General features: G+C 35.7%; 1 protein-coding gene across 5 annotated transcripts; it reads right to left on the minus strand.

Annotated features, from left to right (window-relative positions):
* Nucleotides 1-1,717: 1,717 nt before the first annotated feature.
* Nucleotides 1,718-21,060, minus strand: LOC105225252 (uncharacterized). 5 transcript variants are annotated; one of them, XM_019989890.3, is made up of 3 exons: nt 20,872-21,060; nt 18,340-18,640; nt 1,718-6,179 (listed from the first exon to the last, which is right to left on the minus strand). In XM_019989890.3, exons 1-3 carry the CDS (start codon nt 20,939-20,941, stop codon nt 5,246-5,248), a joined length of 1,305 nt encoding a protein of 434 aa, XP_019845449.2. In that variant the 5' UTR covers nt 20,942-21,060; the 3' UTR covers nt 1,718-5,245. The 5 variants fall into 5 exon arrangements, with proteins under 5 accessions (XP_019845449.2, XP_019845450.2, XP_019845451.2 ...); XM_019989891.3 differs by lacking the exon at nt 20,872-21,060 and adding an exon at nt 19,737-20,224; XM_019989892.3 differs by lacking the exon at nt 20,872-21,060 and adding an exon at nt 19,799-20,218.
* Nucleotides 21,061-22,895: the final 1,835 nt, after the last annotated feature.

Below are 22,895 nucleotides of genomic sequence, written 5' to 3' on the forward strand. Positions count from 1 at the left end.
ATGTTCAACTATTTTTTGCTAAAACCTTTAATTGTATTTTACTTAAAAAATATACTTTGTCTAAGAAACAAAGATTACATTGGCTCTTTATGTTCGAAACACTTTCCACGGTACTTTAATTTCATTTTTACCGTTTCCAAATTACAGCTTGCTTCGACCAATCTCTGGATTTTTCTAAAAGCTCAACAAATATTTCTCCTTTGTATGTATTTATGCAAAATATTTAATTAAAATTAAAAATATATAGTTTTTTTATGCTTTTCTGTTAATATTTTTGCTAAATAAAAGTTATTCTGTTCAACTACAACAAAAATAATAGTCAGCAAAGTGTCTTTCCAATTCCACACCAGTAACAAAACCTATAGTTAATTGACTTATGGTTATGACTCTTTGAAAAATTATTTTTCGTGCCTGACACCATTTGTATGGACTTTTCAGACCCAACATTCCAATTGGTGAGCCACGGTTCTAGAACGGGCAGTTACCTTTACAGTTTTCTCGACGCCAACAGTATTGCAGTGTCATCTGCGTAGATTGGCGTAATTGCGGAGTCAGAATTAATCACTGGGAGGTCAGCTGTGTAGAAGATTTAGAACATAGGCGCACGAACGCCGCACATAGGTTTCTGCTAGTGCTAGTGGCTAAAAATATAAGGAGTTGTCGCAGGACAATGACATTTGGTACATCATTGTTTTGGATTCCAATCAAGAAAAAAATGAAAAAAAATTTTTTTTTAATTTTATTTTACGCCCACCTCCCATATAAGGTGAAACTTAATTTTTGACCTACAGCACTCATTTTTGGTACATAGCATTTTTATGACATTATATATGTTGGTGTTAAATTTCAATAATATCCGCCCACTTTTACGCCCACCTCCCATACAACTAAATTCTCTTTTATCAAGTCTCTTTTAGCAACTTTTTTACATCTTCGTGACATTCTGACATTGTTTTTTTTAAGGGGGGCAATTTGGGGCAGCTGAATTTTTTTTGTCGTTTAGCTGAGACTTCAGACTTTAATTCGGTATATGTATGTCGACAGCGGTAGACAGCGCTAAAAAGATGCACCACTTTGAATTTGAAGAACATTGAAATTTTGACGTCCAAATTATGTTGTTCCACAAAATTTTGTATACATTTTTTCTTTGATACATATTATAAATGAAAAATAATAACAAAGTTGAATTTCAATAGTTGTTTTATTGTATCAATGATTTGACTTTTGAGTAAATTTTTTGCTAATTTTGATGCTCTCTACATTCACCAACATTGGGTATTTCTGGACAAAAAACTAATGCAGATAGAATCCTAATACTTTGGGAAAATAATGTATAAATAGTTGGTAACAAACTGTGAAATTTTCATTCAAATCAGACAACACGAAATTTTTTAATTTCGGCCACAGATATCCCAATGTGCGCTGCCTTGCTATCGATACCTCTATACAAATACCGTAAACTCGCCCATAAGCGGACACTGCAAGACCAGCCTTTCAATCCCATTAATATCGTTGTACGCTTAAAAGATTATGCTTAATAACCACCAAAAAATGTTAGGAGCATCCAATGTGCACGGTTAATGGAGATGTCCGCTTAATACAGCGTCCGTTTAAGATTTCATTGCATTATAAAATGAGTGTGAAACTAATTTAAACTTTCATAATACAACACTTTAAGAACAGAACGAAAGATTCTTGAAAAAATAATTACCAGCTCTTTATTTGTAAAAAAATTGTATATTTCAACATTTCTAAAATAAGAAAGTTAATGGCAAACGATTATAAAATTTATTACTACAGTTTTTTGATTTTGTAATATATCTAGGCTATAACTTAAACCTTTTCTAATATATTTTTAATCAACTTCTTTTAACATAACAGTTTTAATAGTTTTATCCCTAGTACAATTCATCACCCGAATAAATTCAATTAAAGTTGAAATAAATCATTTTTAGCTTCATCCAATTTTAGTAAAAGTTGTAATTGTCCGGTATTTTATTGCATTATTTTCACTCGAAAATGAAAATAATACATTTTAGTTAATGTTTATAAAACAGTGAATATGAAACCGATGAATGAGTTTTGATTTATTTTACAACTTAACTAAAACAAAACTGATTTGCAGTTATACGAAAATGGCGTTCGTAATAGTTCGAATAACGGAACATTTCGAAGTACCAATTCAGAAAAGTGTTTGTGGTAACTGAGTGTCTTTTCAATAATAACTACTTCTTTTGCAGTCTCATAAGCAGTCACATAGTCAAAGACGACAAGAAGGCTATTTTTAACAACAATATGCGATTTAGGATTAGAGTAGTTGTGAAACTATATTAACTCAACTTTTCCATTTTTGGCTTCAGCTGTTTTTAGATCAGATTGTAAAATTTCAATTGAAGTGAGTTGAAAACCGCATGTGGCATATTCACATTCACCATATATAGAAACATCACTTTTTAGATTTATAAAATTTATAATAATTAATATATTTTCATATTATATAATAATAGTTTCACTTATATGTATGAGTAGTTATCAACTTTTGATTACTGGGATTATACACTAATTACATAACATATTATGTGTAAAGTTGTTCAACATACAAAACTTAGAAAAGAAAATATTTCAACTTTTATTTTATCATAATTAGAACTTTTTAAAAATATATTTTAAATGTATTGATATGTCCTTTTTCCAGAATAGTTATGGCAATTAACTTGGCATTTGTTTATAATTTTTAATGTCTTAATAGCTTATATAATACATATTTTCATGTCTAAGGATACGATTGTAGACATTAACAATTTTCATTTCGTTCTCTTACGGATTTTTTTCCTTTCGGAATCAAAGAAAAAGTTGGAAAAGATATTAAGATTTGTTTTAATTATGTCATTAATAGTTTAATTCAAATATTTTTTAATTTTAAGAGATAGCAGGTTGACAAAAACAAATTGACTCTCCTAACTCAAGCCAATTTCCACAGTTAGTATTTGCAGTAGAAGAGCTGAGTTGATTTTTTTACAGGTCTTTATACTGTAAACAAATTAATTTCAATGTTAATCAACTGTTATTTCAGTTTCCAAATTTCAAATAGTAATTATCATATTAATTAACCTCATATTTAATTTGTTTGCATTTTTGTTTTGTTATTCAATTTGGTATGGCAAGTTTTTGGCATTAGGGCATACAAAACCTCAATTTTTGTAGAAAACAGTGCAACATTGAATTGCCGTTCACATTTTCTGAAGTCTCTCTTTGGCGCAAGCGCTGTTTTAAAGTACAGTCAAAGTAAATTTCTGTACGATTTTTTTATAAATAAACTATGTAAATATTATATATGGCAAGCTCAATACAACCGCAATATTAACAGGTTTTTTATTTTTTTAATTACAAAATTAAGCATTCTAACTAATACTTTAAACTTTTCTATTTTTCAAACACTTAGTTGATAGATATGATCCTATTGTTTTAAGATGCGATGAACATTCTCTGAAAAATAGCTTTTGTTTCATAACATCGGTTATTGGAACTTAGAATTATGAAGCGACATATGTACATATTTATATAGCATATTTTAATAATTTTGTTTCATTTACTCTTTACTTTAATATTTTACTTTTGAAAATTATATAACTTTTCATTTAGGAATAGGTTTTTATGTAGGAATTTTTGTAAATAGATGAGTTAAAAAATGCTTTAAAGTTGTTTTTTAGTAATTTGAAAATCTCTTGATTTTAAAAATATTTAAACTTGTATAACTTGCAATTTCGTTAATCTGCAAAAATATTTATACACATTTGATAGTCATATTATTAATTTTTGTAAATAGAATATATTATTAATATTATTTTTTAAATTTGTTATTTTTTCATAATTACTTTTTATTAAACTAATTTGTATTTCAGTTTTAATAATTCAGATTTTTGTTTTAAACAGTAGCTAATATAATTTTTTCTAAAGATTCAAAGTATTAAATTTTTAAAATTTTATTGTTTTTTATAATTTATTTTTTTAGTATTTTGTCCATATTTTCTTATTGTTCACAAATAATTTTTACCTTAATTGTTCTCCGTCGCCTATGAATTAAAAAATATTACCAATTGAAAAACTAAAAATTAGCGAAACCGAAATTTAAATAAGTCGAAGAAAATTATATTAAAATCTTTAAATAAACGATGAATAATTAATTGATAAAAATTATTATTTTAATATCAAAAGACACAATCATTTCAAGAAAACAATTTGTGTGACATTGAGTTTTAAAATATCTAAGATAAGAACTGAAATTCATAATTAATAATTTAAAATTATATTTTCTCACAATAGTTGCTTTATTTAATAACAAATAATTTATAAAATCTGCTATTTTGTTTTATTTTACGACTTCTTTACTTTAATTCCCCTTTTTAACCAGAGTTTCTAATGTAAATTTCGAGAGTATATAAACTTGAACAATAGAACAATTGTTTTTTTTTTCTGGAAATCGGATAAAGGAACGAATGAACCATATTTTTACAGTAAAGCTCTTAACGAAATCGATGATGTATACAAAATTGAAAATCGAAATTTATTTATTTGTCAATTACCATTTAACGAGTAGATTTTGAGAATTAGTAATCGAACCGAACTCAAAATAGAAGTAAAATAATAAAAAATAATAATGTATTCCTATTTCTCTAAATATAAATAAATAATAAGGAGACAAACTGAAAATTTATAATTTTATTTATTCAGACCTTTAACTAATAATAAGTTTGAAATTGCTTTGATGTTTCGAACAAAATATAATAAACTTAAGCATATTATTATTATTTAATATAATTTATTTATTTGAATAAAATAATAAACACAAATTTCATTTTGAGCAAAATGTATTTAAACCCACTGACGAAGTTAGGCATGTAGATCGCTTTTAATTTCTTCATTTTGAGCATTTAATTAGAGAGCCAATGTGCTAGTAACGGGATAAACTTAAAACTAGAAGCGTTATTAAATAATATACAACATTTTTACAAAAAACCACATCCAGCAAAGTAGAATATATGTAAGAGCTAACTTTTATATATAAAACTAAAAAATATGGCTTTTGAATAACTTCAAAATTGGTTGAAAATATCTTATAGAAATGCCTGACACCACGTTCCCCGTAAAAGTAACTGCATACTCACGCACTCATACATTTATGGTAAGCAGTTGGCATCATATTTGCTACACGCTGCTACCCAATACTTGTATCACAGTCCAGCGCCTATTTGGCTTCGCTTGTTTGCGTCTGCACCAACAACATGAGTATTTTGTTCATTAAATTATCCGCCTCCGTGTCTTCCATGCTATTGAGTTTCGCCGAAATGAAGCCGCAAAATTTGGAGTTCAACACCTCACGCACTGTCTGCGGCGGCGGCATATCCAGCATACAGCCATTCATGCCACCGCCACCACCGCCTCCCATACCGCCATTTTGTTGGCGCAAATGACGATGCTGTTGCATCATCTGGCCCTCGTAGTCATCCTCGTCATCCGCAGCACCATCGTCCATGCCGTCACCGTTGAGGTCACGTCGTTTACGTTTCAAAGCGCCACTGCCACCAACAGCATTGCCACCAATGTTGCCATTGCCGCCTGCTGCGCTCATGGAACGCGGGGAATTGGCGTCGAGTATGAGGGGATAGGGAAAATCGGCATCTATGGCTTCCAGCTCCTCCACCTCGTCGGAACCCTGATTGCTCATGTCCGCATTGCGCATGGAGGCTTCGTCGCCACTGCGTACCGATGATGCGTCAAGATCGTCGAAAGTGTTGCTGTGCTGCGTGGTGCTGTCATTGCGCGTGGACGAAACGCGGCTGTCATGCGCAGCGCTGTGTAATTGTTGTTGCTGCTGCTGCTGTGTTTGATGCGCCGGCAGTGGATGTATGGGCACAGCTGCATTGCCGCCACCACCAATGCCGTTGCTACCCGCATGCCCTGCTGACAGATCCATTTCCGATTTCACATAGTAATAGTAGTCTTCATGGCTCATACTCAGGCCTGGTGCGCATTTCGACAAATTCAGTGCACTCTCGTTGAAAGACGAGTGCAATGCGTTGAGTTTCAGTGTCGATTTGTTGTTATTATTATTTAAGTGCTGCGAGAATGCGCTCAAATTAAGGCCAATGGCCGCCTGTTCAGCTGCGTGCGAACCGCCTCTGCAAAGATGTGAAGAAAATGTGGGAGAAAAGTGGAATAAAAGAAGAAGAAAGGGAGAAAAGATTAGAAATTTCATTTTTGAAGAGGCCACTTAAATTACGTAATATGCACATATGTATGTATGTATATGAGTATGTGTAGAGCTTAAAAAAATGTTTAAGGGTTTATAATAAATTTAAGTCATGGGAGACGTAAAATTTTGACCGAACTTAGAAAAATGTCTTGAAGAACCTTTATAGCCCATAGAATATATCAAAACTGATAAGTAGTTAGGTTGTCGAAGAAGCAATCCTGTGTATTGAAATCTCAATCAGCGGTAGAAAAAAAAAACCAATATATATTACGGGATAGAAAAACCGTATCGTTGGAAGCTAGCAACTCACAACTTTATTGTTAAGTTCGACATTTGTGATGCTATACGAGTACATACTAGCGAGCACTATTTGTGTAGTTTACAGTAACTTAAAATATTCATCTCTGCCAAACAATTTGACAACTGATCATAAAAATGCTCGTGTCGATTGGTCGAGACAAATGTTAAAAAATACGATAACAATGCTCCGAAATATGTCTATAACCGTGAAAGGCGATGGATCGTGGATTTACGCGTATGAATCCGAAAGTCAGTGCCCGCCGACTGAATGGGTGTTTCAAAATAAGCGACATACAACAAAAGCTTTTTGCGCACGAAGCACTTCCAAGCAATGTCTCTTCTCATCGAAAAACTGAAAATGTCGAAGCCATACCACTAGGAAAACTCATAACAGTAAATTTTGAGTGGTACACAACCATTATTTTTCCAGTTGCCTTTCAAGAAATCAGGAAAACCAACCACCGAAGACGAATCACTCTTCACCATGACAATGCAAGCTCTCATACATATACTGAAACATCGATTTTACGAGTCATCCACCATAAAGTCCTGACTTCGCAATAAATGACTTCTTTTCATTCCGGTACGAAAAAATAAAGTCAGAGGAAGTTCAGAACCCATATTTTGGAGACACGTCAAACAGAGAGGCAGAACATTTTTGAAAACAATAAAGCTATTTTTGGTGATATACATATGTATATATATAATTTTGGTATAGATATATATAAATATTTTGCACCATTTCCGTGTTCATGGTTTCCCATGGATTCCTGGTTCTCAGTTCACATACCTCAAGTGATAAAAATTTACATTGACTTGAAAAAAAAAATAATAATTGCAGCTCGAAAGTATTCACATGCAATTGCGTCAAGAAAACCACAAGAACCACGGAACTTCAGTTTTATCAAAAAGTTTAGAAAATTCCCACGAGATAGCGGTAAGCTCATGTAATAATTATTTAGGTATATACATACGTATAATATATGTACGTATATCAACATGTTATACTATTTATTAGTAAATATATTTTGCATGTATGGATTCACAGATTAAATTTCACAGATTTGTCTTCAAAACTGGCTCGTCACTCGCGCTTTGGGCTAAAAATAGTAAAATTTTCAAATACTTCCTCTTTCAACTGCCATTACAGGGCAAATTCCATCCGAACTTGGTGGAACACTTAAAATTATGTATGTAGTCGAGGAAAAATATCATATTACAAATGCCTTTTTTATGAACTTCAAATGCCTCCAAGGGAAATCGATTGGGCAAGGAAAACCGTGATAGAATGGCAGAATACAAGGATCTGTGATGGCAGGCATTAGTCCTACAACATGTGTTGAAAAACGAATTCACAAGCAGCCATAAACATACGGCTATATGTATATACATATGTACAAACATTTATATGTATGCATATAAATAGTATGTAAATATATACAAATCAGTTGTTGTACATGTGTTAAAGTTCGTTATCTGTTGACGTCTCGTTTGCCTTTGGTATTGACTGAATTTCCTTCTTCTGCCACAGCTGCATTTTTAGGCTATTTTTAGACCAAGAAAACGGTATATACCTACATATATATATGTATATTTCGTGGTAATAACTGATAAATGAGCGCACGTTGTGATTGTAAAACACAAAAGTAACGTATTGTTAAGTAGAATTCATGTAGCTGTAGTCGATTCAGTCAAGTATTTACGAATAATACAATCGAAATAGTTTTGTTTTTCATTCCGAAATATCAGTTGGAACTTCAAACTCGATCCAGATGTGTTCACTAAGGACGCAAAGCAAAATAAAAGTGTTAAGTTATAGCGATTCGAAAACATAGCATTTAAAATTGTAATTGTGTAAACTCATTTTTGTATGTAATCCAACAACATTTTTATGATGATGCTTTATAACAGGTTGTGAGTACTCTAATTATAAACTAACTGCGAAATTAATGTTTCATAAATTATTCTGTATATACATATAGAAATTCATAAAGTTTGGAATTTAATGATATTTAAAAACAGGGTTAGTGGTCGAAGATACCACGACTTTCTTGGGTAGTTTTTACCAAGAAAATACCCTTAACTTCGTAGTATTAGTATTACATAATTCTAGCCATACATTGCAACGCTGGAACGTTTTTTAAATCTCGTACTCTCACGTCTATTGTGTAAGCTGTCGTGCCACTATTCACCCTGATCTTTGTGCTTTGTATCGTTGCTCTTTTACAGCATTTCCTTTATACTCTCCGACACAGGGAAATGTTGCGCCCTTCTCATTGTGCTATTAGTACTTATACTTTTGTACGTATGTATATACAGTCGTGTGTATGCGCTCATTCGTTGCTGCTGCTGCCGGGATTGTCAATTTTTAATCTCGGCCAAGTGGCATTTTGCTCGCGCTGACGCACGCCCTCTCGCCTTGTATTTACAGCGTTCAAGAGGAGTGATGTACTTGTGTGCATGCGCATTCATTTTTAGTAGTGTGAGCGTACACACATATACATAAGTATAAATACATACATAGCTATTCATGCATACGGTTACCACAACAAACATACGCAAATAAGAACTGTCGGTCCGTCACAAGTATCTCTTCGAACTTGGCTTGGTCTGCCTGTTCTGGATCAAGCTGCAAGGCTGCCTAGGCAGTGATAAAAACGCGAAATGCCTTACCACTTTAGACATGTACACACACAAAGGTATACATATACATACATACATTAAGGAGGTTTTTCTCAGCAGAAGAAACTTTTGCCAGTGTTCATGGTAGGCAAGATTTGCTTTTCCGATACTAAAAAATTTACTCAGTTAAACAAAAATGTCGGAAAATAGTATTTGATGACGAAAAAACAATTCGATCACCTTGATATAAATAGTTCTATCTAGTTCTTAAATCCAGTTAATTACGGTGTCATAGTCCATTCACAATTTGCTTTTGATTTAACGGTATGAAATGAGTAATTGCAATTCTAAGCAATATAAGTTTTCATTTACCAACGATGCTCCGATCAGATCATTTAGTGATCGATAGTTGTTATATTCTTATCCTAACTAACTCTATCCGCTAACCCTTCACCATTGTTGTGCCCTGAGTTTTGGACCCGCCACGTAAAAAAAAAACAATGAAAAGAAACGGTACGAGTTTTCGAAATAAAGGTTCTGCGGAATATTTATGGTCCTTTGAGCATTGAAAACGATGAATATGGCTATAGATGGAACGATGAGTTGTACGAGATATATGACGACATTGATATAGTTCAGCGAATTAATAGACAGCAGTTACGCTGGCAAGGTCGTGTCGTCCAAATGGATGAAAACACTCCAGCTCTGAGAGTATTCGACGAAGTACCCGCCGGGGAAGGAGAGAAAGAAAAAGATTTTCACTCCGTTGAAAAGACTAGGTGAAGGAGGACCTAGCTACACTTGTAATTTCCAATTGGCGCCAAACAGGGAAAATGAGTCGCGCTGTTGTAAACTCGGCTATAACCGCATAAGCGGTGTCTACGCTAATAAAGAAGTACTTCTTATTGACAAATCTCAGCAATAACTCAAAACTAAATAATCATTTCGATCAATCGGTTCAAATGTACAACCACACAGCAGCATCTGATTGTGTCCTCTAACTTCTCGTAGCCCGAGGTTAGGCTTGAAAGATCTTAGACCGGATTTCACTTATACTATGATCATTTTAGCTCCTCAAACTCAAAATCAAACCAATAAAATCGTGTCAATCGGAACCCGAATTGAGTGGTGTTCGAAATTATTCTTATTTTATATCTCAGCGTATGCTTTATCGCCTGATTGCGGAGTCATAAATCGACCCAGCTTAAACTAAGTTTTTTATCTACATACATACATATTTGTGAAGTGCAAGTAAATGCCTTGTAAATGTATTGACGAAAGTGTGTGTACTACGTAAGTGCGGTGCTTTGGACGGACGCTTCCCGACGCTTTTATGTATGTATTTATGTGTACGATTTTTTAAGGTTCTTGCTCTTGCCTTTGTTATTTGACACTCTGTTCTTGCTGCTGTTTCTGCCATGTTATCAACGCAACATATTTCCGGTGACACTTTTTACTCTCTGCCAACTGCCCGCATTTTTTATTTATTTTTTATATTACGAATTGTGTAGCAAATCTGCAGAAACTATTCTAATGCACGTTTGGAAATAGAATTCTGTTGTTTTTGAAGAATGCTAAGCGCTAAGGCATTTATGTATGTATGTAACTGCCGCATTTGTGTCACAAAGCCAGGCAACGCAATTCGGATTACCTAATTTATGTAGGTCTCGAAAATAGTTAATGGATGCAACCGGAAATGAGTTTTATGCGGTGGTGAAAAATGTTTTGTACAAAACTGCTGTTGAGCTTAGCATTTAATGCATATTTTAAACGACACAGGAAGAAAAGTCAAATGTTATGATAACGGTATTGCGTTTAGAAAATGTGAAATTTAAGTAAATACCGAAGTCTTCAGTACATTATTCAAAATATTGTTTCCTATCTATTTTTGATTAGAAAATACGATTTTCAGCCATAGACTGTTCGGAACTCACAATGATTTAACATACATATTTAAGAGCATTAACTTAGCAGTTTTAGCCATTATCGGTGCGCCATTTTTCTACCGGCAGTCAAAATTTACAATAGAAAATTTGTTATTAAAAAAAATTGTTTATTTTTTATTATTATAAGGCAGAATGTCTACATTAAAGAAGAAACGAAACGTATATGATTGGGTCTTACGTATAGAAGACATAATAGCACAAAGTTGAAACATAATTAAATGATCATAAGATCTAGGTTAAGTGAAGATATAGTAAATTTAATAAATATTAAGTCTAAAGATTTTTTAGTTAATTTAGGCAGTTCAATCGTGTCTACTGTTTTCCTAAAAATTTGTACGTCTTATTTAAAATATATTATAAGAATCCACTGCGCTAAAATCGTATTTGGGTTCCCATGATCTAAAAATATGCTCTTTGCTCAATCTTCGGTTGTTTTAAAGTCTCTTATGAAATAATTGTTTAATGTACTTTCGCGTAGAAAGTCAAAACAACGAGGAGACTTATTCCGCTCCACAATATGTGAAAAAAAAATTTTGTTAAGTAAAAAGCTTTTGTTATTCTTTGGCAATCTTTATAAAATACAAAGCTTCAAAACTCACCGCATACGTGTGGTGAACTAAATTTTGTAAACAGATGCAGCTGATTTCTGCTTTTTTGCTGTTGCCTTCTCTACCCAAAATGTGTCGTATCCACAGAAGTTTAAAGCTGCCAAGCAGTCTCTTGCAGTTTTCTGGTTATCATTTGGGACCAGTTCCTCAATGAAAAATTTCCAAAAATGTATTATCGCTCAAGGAATCAATTTATCAAGAAAAGAGCTTTTTACATGCGACACAGCGCAGAAATTGTCAATATTGACAAATTAGCAAGATGTAGAACAGAACAGGGGTTCAAGCTTTAGGATTTTTGAACTGCCCTCTAGTACAGTTCGAATACGAAAATTCTATCATACCGCGTAAGACTACGCTAATTAAACCGCTACTTAACGGTGAAAACTTCCATAAGATCGCTAGCATTCATACAATGAGTTTGAGTTCACATAATCTACATACATACATACACACGCGAAGCGCAAATTAAATCGATTTAAATACGCTTTAAATGTCTAAATGGGAAAAGTACCACAGGAAGACGAGATTAAAAACAACAATAAGTAGCAAAACATTCCAGCCATGCAGCTAACTTAATTGACTGTACTACAACCGACGGTATTGTGCTTATTGCGAACAGCGGGCACTCTAAAAACGTACACACACATACTCTTGCGTGTGTGCTAAGGCATTTGAACAAACTGATGCCGAGTGCTCGTGCATTACAGTTGGCTTGGCACGAAAGTACCCCAACACCAGCGCCACCTCAGCCGTTGCCACCCTAAAGCAAACGCTTTACTTGCTTACTATTCATTTGAATGTGTATGTGTATTTATATCTGTGTGTCATCACATTTACGGCCATTTATGTATTTAAGCTGATAACGATGCCTCGAAAGAGCCCGGCGCACATATGGCGGCAGAGCTGAGTGGTTGGCCGCGATCAGGCTTTGACGCCGGATCGAGCGCGAGTCTGGCTCTGAAATGGCGTAATGGCTCTTGATAAAACTCGCCAGCAATTTCATTTCATAATTTATTTTTTGTTTTGTTGTTGTTATACTTGATATGATGAGTAGTGAGCCCCTGATTGTGTTTGGCATTCTCGAATAAAATGCTTTTCAGCCGATATTCCCGCCTCTACGCTGATGCCAATAAAGTCTCCAATCAACTTTGAAAACCCCAAAGTACTCGTACATGCACACACACACGCGCATGACAGATGTGAGGGCAAAAGCACACGAGGCGAACTCAAGACTGGCACGATCAGCGGTTGGCGAGGCAAGTAACGGACGTACTTCAAGTAGAGCATTGTTGGGGCCATCACCGAGGCAGTTATGCGTTTTTCAATTCAATCAAAATGGACCAAGTTTAAATGAACGCTGTGGCAGCGTGAAATAAAAACGCCGATTAAACGGCAAATACATATCTATATGAACAGCAACAACTCAAACAGCAATAATAAACACGCATACACATAGAATAAAGGCACTCGTACAGAATGGTGGACTGAAATGCAAAGTGAAATTAAAACACATGCGAAATAGACTTACATACAAATGTATTCACGTATGTATGGGTGTGGATGTGTATGTATGTATGTATAGTGACATGTTAAATAAAAGAGCCAGGGTTAAAAATGGCTCGAGCGATTGCTTGTACTGACGAATTGAGCAAAGCATCGAGCCAACACAGACCTTTCATTGACGCGATCGCAAAAGGCTAACAACAACAACAACGGAACAAAACGACAAATCAGCGAATCGAACGTATAAATTAAGTTAACTCATTTACATGCTTACGTATAAATGTTTCTATATACAATCATTGTTGTTGTGTGTATAACGAAACACTTTAAAGTTTACGTATATACAGTACCTTGAAGAAGTATTCGCACCAGCTTTGAAAAGACGTTGACTTAGTAACTAAATAAACTTTCAATGCCTGCATGCTCATGCTTAAGCTTACCCTTTCCCCTATTTCAGATTCAATCGAATGAACCAAAATGACCCTAATTTGTATATAAAGTGCTTCCTGGGAATACCAGGAGACAAATGCTCATTCAGAAAGTGAAATTTCCCACTCAATACATACTTACTCCAGTAAAATATGTATACTAAGTAGAAATTCGAGAAACGGTGAACTCTACGTCCAGGTACTCATGCGATTAACTGTTTACGAATTACTGATGCGAACAAGTTTTTTTTCTAAAATTTGCTTGTTCACAAATTGGTAAGTATGTATAGGACCAATAAAAAATTTTGATGATATCGGTATACTTGTTTTGTCATGCCTAACCTAATGTTTAAATTGAATCTAATTACGAATGTTCAATGTCAGTTTTTGAGATGTCATTCTGAAATTTTGCACTCCTCCTTTTCTTTCAAAGAAGCTGCTCACTTGTCGAATCCTCCGATATCAGACCACTACAGCATATACATATTTGCCACACGCAAATCTGGATTAACGCTGCCGCCTGTCAAGGCTATATGTTCTTAGTTATTTCTAAGCAACCTCTGTAAATTCTGTGTGTACATTAATCTTGGGTATGCGGCGCGAGCCATGAAGATACAGAACCGTTAAGCATTAAATATGTAACTATGTATGTATGTACTGGCTTAGAAATATCAAAAGCCTTTGAAAGACAGCGATCAGTGATCAAGAACGATAACCCCAATACAAGAAATCTCGAGAGCCAAAGGGTTGATGTTGCCACCATTGGTACGCTTGTAGACCATAAAGCCGGCACTTTTCCGAACGTTAGTGTTCAAAAAATTGTTGCACAACTATTTGGGAGTCGTCAATCAAACTCAACGAGCGTTTGCTGCAAAAACACATATTCGCTGTAACCAAACCAAATGCCGCATATATGTACATATACACAAACAATTATGAGGCATACATGTATGTATATGTACATACATACATACATACTATGCATTATGTGAATATGGGCTATTTAGATTTCAGCAACATAGGATCGCACCGCGTCATAATTTGTCCACATTCCATTGACAACGATATTTCCTACTTGGGACGTCTCGCACGACAAAAGCGCGAATGTTCATAAAATTTGCTTTTATTAAAAAATTGCTTGATATTTTAATTTTATTATTATTCGTTGTTGTTTTTAAGATGTCGCATGTTGTTGCACGCCGCTGCCAACGAAATCACTCAAGCAACATAAGAATTTTGTAAGCACCACACACATCCACACTAAGCTTATACATATATGTGTGCTTGCCAACACATACAAGTAATTATACATACATATCTACATGTAAGTAAGTATATGTATGTATGTTATAAGCTCGATTATTTTCATGTATTATATCTTGCGAGCTATGTGAGCCAAGTTTGCTCTACTTTATGATTGCTACTTGTGGAGTGCCTCTGAGTTTTGATTTCATATTTTTTATGCCTCAATTGAGAGATATATATCTACATCCATACATATGTATATATATGAACATACATGTGAGTACGTATGTACATATATTCATACAGTTAAATGCGGGGGTAGATCGTTCTTTTGCCGTGGCAGATTCATTGCCGTAATGGCCTCATGATGCTGATTGCCGAGAAAATAGTTCGTGCGTTTGTTTGAGTGGGCTTCAAGGCTGGAAATTTCAGCTAAGAATTTCATAATGTTGTAACACAAAACAATAATCTGTACGAGGTGTGTTCAAAAAGTATCGCGAATCGTAACTGACAGTTTTCTTCGATTGCAGGGGCGTGGTGCATCATGAGTTCTTGCCACAGGGAAGAACGGTCAATAAGGAATATTACCTGCAAGTTATGCGCAATTTGCGCGAAGCAATCCGCCAGAAACGCCCGGATTTGTGGAAGAACAAAAATTGCCTTTTGCACCACAATAACGCCCCTGCTCACACACATCGTTGCTTGTGCGCGACTTTTTAGTCAAAAACAACACACTAATGATGCCGCAGCCACCGTATTCCCCAGATCTGTCCCTCTGTGACTTTTTCTTGTTCCCTAAACTGAAGAGGTCTATGAAAGGACGACGTTACGCTTCTCTTGACGAGATTAAGACGGCATCGAAGGAGGAGCTGAAGAAGATAAAAAATAAATGATTTTTTGAAATGCTTCGAAGATTGGAAAAACCGTTGGCACAAGTGTATAATATCTCATGGGGATTACTTTAAAGGGGACAAAATAGACAATCAATAATTTTTGAAAAAACACAAAATTCGCGATCCTTTTTGAACACACCTCGTATGCTGATACATATAGTACATTCATTACTTAAAACAGTTTATATATAATAAAGCAATTTTCTTAATTTCCTATATTTTGTACACAAATATGGATAATAATTTTTACTCCCAACTTTTACCATAGTCGTGTCAGCGAGTTGACAAACCGTCAATTTTGTTCTAGTTTTTCTGAAAATAATTTCCATAAATATAAAAAACAAAATTTGGTACACCGACTTTATGACCTACCATACTATGTTCATATTAATTTTGGAGACAATTATCCCTTGTTGACATGTCTTTACTAATTCACCGCAAAGTAATAAGGAAGTAAGCGGAATGAGTGCCGAAGGCAAGGCGGGCAAACCGACCAAAAATTCAGAACATAACCCCGCATCTCCACAAGCAATGCACATTGCTAACGATCTGTCTAATGCGTTACCGTTGAGGTTGGCCATGTTTTTGTGTGGGAACTTAATATCATGAAATATTCATTCTCGAAATGGCGTCGGGTAGGTATGTAGGTTCGAGGTGATATAGAAAATGTTTGAGCAATATTGCAACCAATACAGATTTTTACCCATCTTAAATTGCATGTCGAGATGCTCCGCAAGTGAGAGCTGTAGGTAAGTTTTCCAAAAGGGCTTTAGTTTATCGCATAGAGACGGAATTCCTCTAACAACCTGTTTAAAATATCAAAACCTCACGGAAAGAAAGACAGAGAGACACAACTAACTGTAAATACACGGAGGTCGCATGAAACCTAGCAAGTACCCCGGACATGCGAGAGAGCTGTTATTTAGTTCTTCTCAGAAGGAAATTACTTCCGATTTGGGGTTGGTTTTAATAATCATTAAGAGCACCTAAGAGAAATCGGACTAAAAGTTAACCATACAAGGTGCGTTCCAAAGTAAACAGGACTTAAAACAAAACAGAACAAATGTTTTTTTCGGCAAACTCAATTTATTGTAATCAAAATAGTCTCCTTCGGCTTCAATACAGCTTTTAGCACGGTCCAAAAGCATGTCGAACGAGTGTTTTAGCTCGTTGGCCGGTATGGCCGCCAGTACGCCGGTGCAAGTCTTTTCAATGGCCTCTACGTCTGCATAACATGAACGTTTTCCTTTCATGGGCAAATGCATTTTTCCGAAAAGGAAGAAGTCGCACGGTGCCATATCAGGTGAATACGGGAAGTGATTAATGCTTAAAATGTGATTTTTGGTCAAATAATCGGTAACAAGCGTCGATCGATGAGACGGCGCATTATCGTGCAACAAACGCCAACTTTCATCTTCGCGATATTCGGGCCTTCTTAACTCCAAAAAAATGCGATATGTTCAAGATGTGTTGGAGATGTTCAATTCCATTTCCATGAATTTCAATGTTGAATTGGCTGATTTTTTAATGAATTCACGCACAGTTTCAATGGAACTTCCGGTGATCACGGATTTTGATTGTCCCACATGTTGATCGCAATTTATGTCCTCACGACCACTTTCAAACTTTAAAACCACTCGTGCACTCTGCTACGGGATAGGCAATCATCGCCATAAACTTGTCTCACCAATTGAAACGTTTTGGTAAAAGTTTTACCAATTTTAAAACGTAATTTAATGTTGGCTCTTTGTTCGAAACTCATTTTCGCACCGATAACACAAGCATCCGACACTTAAAACGCAAAAACTTCAGTTCCAATCGATGAAATGTCATAAAGTCAATTTGGACAATCGATGAAGATCTAACGCACCAGTGGACATGTAGGTGGTGCCACCAGTGGACGTTAGATTCAAAAAGTTTACTTTGGAACGCACCTTGCATTGATGTCAAAAATATGCTTTGGCACTTAACAAATCCTGGGTGTTGGGGTAAACACAACATAGATGAGCGAGATTTGTTATAACATGAACTCAGAAGGAGTATAAAGACATATGCCTGCATGTCCCTTATTTGTTTACAGTTTGTTGCAGAAGCATAAAACATTACCCACATTCTTTTGTAGAGTTTTGTCGAATTGACACTACTCAGCGCGTTGATTGTATTGAACCAAATTCTATCCTACTAGTTCCTTGCCAGTCCCACCTTTACTCAAAGTTGAGTGTAACAACATGGAGGCTCTCTATTGGAGCGTCATATCTCTTGTTATAATGTTATATGAAAGCAACAATGTGAAATAAGATCACAAAAATTTACATCAAATGATTCAGGTACCTTCTATGATATTCGCTAAAAACCTTCATCGCTAAAAGTGAGTGAATAATTTGTGGTGTAGTTGTTTACATTTAAAACACGCTTAACAACTTCATTACTAAATTTGCGTTGAGTTACTTTTTCTTCCCCAAAGTGCATATGGCACACATTTACTCTCTTATATAGAAACATATTTACTTTTTTATGTAAATATTTAATTTATGTACTCACTTTCTCTCTCTGATGACATCGCGCAAGAAATCCATTGCTTCATAGAGACTCCACTTTGGCTTAAAACCGTTGCCCATTAATTTGACATGCGCCAACTCGCGTCGATACGATTCACGCAGAGATTTAAAGGCGCGCGCCACTCGCCGCCCCGGCGCATTGAACTCCTTGCCAATCATTTCCCAAGCGCGATTCTTCTCTTCTTCGGCGCCCTTAAAATTGGGCAGACGCGAATCCCAAAGTATCGGATTGTCATGAACCATTTGGATGAGGCGCAACTTGTCGGAAGCATTACGGCGAACCACTGCAAGTAAATCGAGGGTAAGTAAAAAATTTTCTTTTGTCGACGAGTAAAGTTGCTGTTGCTGTTGTTGTAGCTGTTCAGCTTCAGCAAATTGGCGTTCTTGTTCAAGTCTAAATTTCTTTTTGAAATATTTTTTGGTTTTCGGTTTCTGTACGTAACATTTGGTATGTTTTTCTAGTTGTTGTTGCCGCTGCAATGACATAGATTTTTGTTGTCGTTGCAGTTGTTGTTGTTGCTGATAGAGTTGCTGCAGTCTAGGACTACTTTTGCTGCGACAACTTCGTAGTAACTTCGGGGCAGACATTGTCGTTGTTGCCAAAACATTTTGCTCCACAAAGTTACTATCAACTATTGCCGTCAAATTGCTATTGTTTTTATCATGGTTGTTGTTATTGTTTTCGGCAACGTCGACAGCTCGTGCTGTGCCTCGAGTAATTTTTGAAAATTTTATATTTACATCTACAATTTCAGAAAAAGGTTTATTTTGTTTATTAAACGCACATTTTTTGATTTTCTGCGACTGCATCTGAGAAGTTGGCGCCCCCGCATGCAATAGCTCAACGGCGGCGGCGGCGGTGACGGCAGCCACAGAGGTAACTGCTGAGCCCTTCGTCTTCATATCCAACGCTGCGCCAAGTTGACTTCCACCACTCACACTCATTTCACCACCACCAGCACCAGCGCCAGGCGTATCCGAGTCGGGGGTTGCTACGCGCAGTCTGGACCGCGAAGAGCACGACGAAGCGCCTGAAGAGTGTGCAGGCGAAGGCGGCGCAATGTTTGCTGCTGTAGCGACAGCTTTCGGTGAAGTACTTGGTGAGGAAGCTGGCGACGATCGCAATATGGATTCCGGAGTGTTCGACTTTTTGGGCGTTCTTGTATTTGTAGCGCTGTTAGCTGAGTATGCGTCCAGTGGATTAGCAAAAGCGATGCTAGCTCTTAGCGCATCCATTCACAAAGCTTTTCACGAAATATTTCACTACAATTTTTGTAAGTTGGCGCACAAGTGTAGTACACCGTTCAACAGTTTAAGTTTTTTTCTTATAAACTCAGTTAACTTTTTTATTTGGACCACTCCAAGTAATTGTTTACGCACTTTCAATTGTTACCCCACTCCACTTCAACGACTGTCTCACAAATTCTTCCTCATTCACTCACTTTTCCAGCTGCGCAGTTCACTGCTTTCTTATTTGCTGGGTTGCTGCTTTCTTTATGCGTTTCAACTGTTCTGTTTATATTGTCCGATTTTCACTTTTCACTACCCTCTCACGACCAAGTTTAAAAACCAACTAATAAAATCCAGGCAAAACACTAATCAACCAACCATCCACCCGAGCCCAAGCCGAGGCTGTGGCTGCGGCTACGGCTACAACAACGTCAAAGCCAAAATCAGCGCGTCGACTACAATAAATACAACAGCAATGCTAACCAAATGTTTGCGATATATGAGAATTACAACTACAATAACATCAGGCGCATTCGTTTAATACACTGAATACTAGGGCTGAGCGCGACAATCGTCATTGTAATAACAACAAATCACGCTTCAAGCCGAAGCAGCAGTCGATCCCAAGTCGCACAGAGAAGAACCCATAATAGCAATAGCAAAAAATAAGGAGCAGAAAGAGAGGGCATGCGGATAAGCATACTGCCAGCCAGTCAGCCATAAACGATCGCTCACCAAATACGCACACACTCGTATATTCGTAGAAAAATGCTCGGCGCTTGCACATGCATACGTATTTGCCTTTATATATATGTATATATATGTATGTATATTTCTATGCCCACAAAGAAAAAGAATTTCGTTCGCAGTGACCTCGCGACGTCGGAAAACCCCCAACGCAAGCAACGAACGCTTCAGCTGCGGCTATAGAATTAAGCAGGCCTGTTGTCATCTTTGTTAGCTGTTAATTTCGCTTGCGCTGCGCTACTCAACGTTCGACTTTATTTGCCAAGGAGCAAGCAGGGGAGAATAGAATGAATCATGGTCAAGTCTCCACTTGGGTAAGTCGCAAATCTACAGTAGAGTGTAGCTTTGCAGCGCGGCACACCGACACGACAACAGCCGATAGTTCACGTCCATCGCAGTTCACGCTCACAAACACAAACATAACAAAAACGTTATACAAGAACCAAAAACAAAAAACGGCCAAAGATAGCACCGCGAAAATTGTTACCAACACAATCAAATACCACGGCTCTAGATCGCTTTTGCTTTGCCTGTTTACATTTTCTTTGCGTTAGCTGTTGTTGCTGCTGTCGTCGCCTTACAGCGGCTCGCCTCTTGCGATGTTCCATCTTGCCCGTTATACTCGCAATTCAATTCGTATACGATTTCGGCACTTTATTGCCTGCTCTGGTTTTTGCACACTATAACGGCGTCGACTCGGCTCACTAGTTCCGTTGGCTGACTGATTTCTTAGCTGCCTTGCTGGCTTGGCTGGCTGGCTGACTCGTCACTGGCCGCATCTCCGCGAAAACGAATAAACGCGATTGGGTAAGAGTGCGCCTACTGCAACCCTCACTGAAATAAAACCCAGTTAGCAAAACTATTTAAAATATGAAAAACAAAGTCCCATAAAAGGTAAAGGTAGTTAGGAACTAAAAAATGGCACATCAAAAGAACGTTTACACAATTTTTCGAATTAATAGGTATAAATACTTTTCAATTTTAAAATTTAATAGGTAAGGTAAAGCAAGTTTTTCGACAATAGTGTGAACCACTTGTGATATAAAAATTAATTAAAAGCAAAAAAAAGTACAAAATAGTCGAAGCTTAAGAAAAATAACCCAAATTATGAAACTTACTGTTAAAAATTTTCAAAAATAGCGATCGATGTTCGAAAATTTCAAAAGTTTACCAAAATTTCCTTTATGAACAGATTTCTTCGATCTGCCACAAATTTATATAATCACTTTATTTAAGGGCGCTATTTTGCAGAAAAATTAGAGTGTGAAAACGTTACTTTGTGAAATAACCACTGATTTATGCTAATTTTTTGTTCGATTCACTACTCTCCACGGTCGCTCAATCAAAGACATCTAAGGTTCACTTGTAAAGTCTTTTTATTTTTATATAACTTGATATGTTGTACCGTAACTATCCCAGTTGATCGAAATAACTTAACTTGATAACTTTTCTATGTCGGATATATCCTCACATATTATCTGCTTATTTAATTATAAATATATGTACATATCGTTACCTGAAATGCAAAATAACGTATCATCAAAAAATTCGAAATTGAGTGTCTTATTGATTATGATTCACTACTTAAAATTACATACATAATATTACATATGTCCAACATTTTCAGGTTCTGCGCTCAGATATCATTTTGCATTTCAGGCGACGATATATAGCTATTTTAGTGAATATACAGGCATTCCTTAAAAAGAGAAATAATATAATTTTTTCTTCAGAAATAAGCTCAAATTGCTCTTTCAATACTTCAAACTATACTTTGATAGTATCTTGAAAAAAATGTCTTCTATCAAATCCCAAATACAAAACAATAGCTTTCTTTTAGTAATACTTTTACTATCTATTCGATCCCAACAGTGATAGACATATCGTCGAAAAGATACTTCCGTCATTTCTCCTCTTGAAGTTCTTTTGAAGCCCCGTGCTGCCGTAATCTCAACTTCTATCTCGACTTTAACATCGCCTTTCGTCCATTTAATTTAATCATCGTATGACATCTCTTATTTGTTGATTGGGTTGTTCATCTGAGTCCGATTATTTTCAAGTACGCGGTCTGTACATTCGGCTCTTTTCAATTAAGCGTGAGCATAGTGAGAATGTGCTGAGCATTTTGTGGATCTGAGAGCATTTGTAAATATGTATGTACATAGCGATTTAAATGCTTAAAAAAGAGGGGAGGCTCACGACTGTTATATCAATTATACATAGCTGCAATTTTTAAAAAAATTTGGCTTTATACATACATACATATGTAAGTATATAAAGTGGCACACTAAATTAAGAAAAAATAACTTTTTTGACAAATAAATTAAGCGATTGCTAAAAGTACCAGCTGGTTAACATAGTGTAGTTAATCTCAATCAATAAATTTAAAGTGACTAAATGAGCTTCCCTGTAAGTATTCAAAGAATTTACATACATACATATGTACATAGGTATGTACGCACATACATACATGTGTATGTATATAAATAATACATCTAAGTTGACTTAGAAAGCAATAAATACCAGTAACGTGAGACTCATTTTGGTACCACAGATTTTAGA

The sequence above is a fragment of the Bactrocera dorsalis genome, chromosome 5 (assembly GCF_023373825.1).
Source record: "Bactrocera dorsalis isolate Fly_Bdor chromosome 5, ASM2337382v1, whole genome shotgun sequence".
Lineage (NCBI taxonomy): Eukaryota > Metazoa > Arthropoda > Insecta > Diptera > Tephritidae > Bactrocera > Bactrocera dorsalis.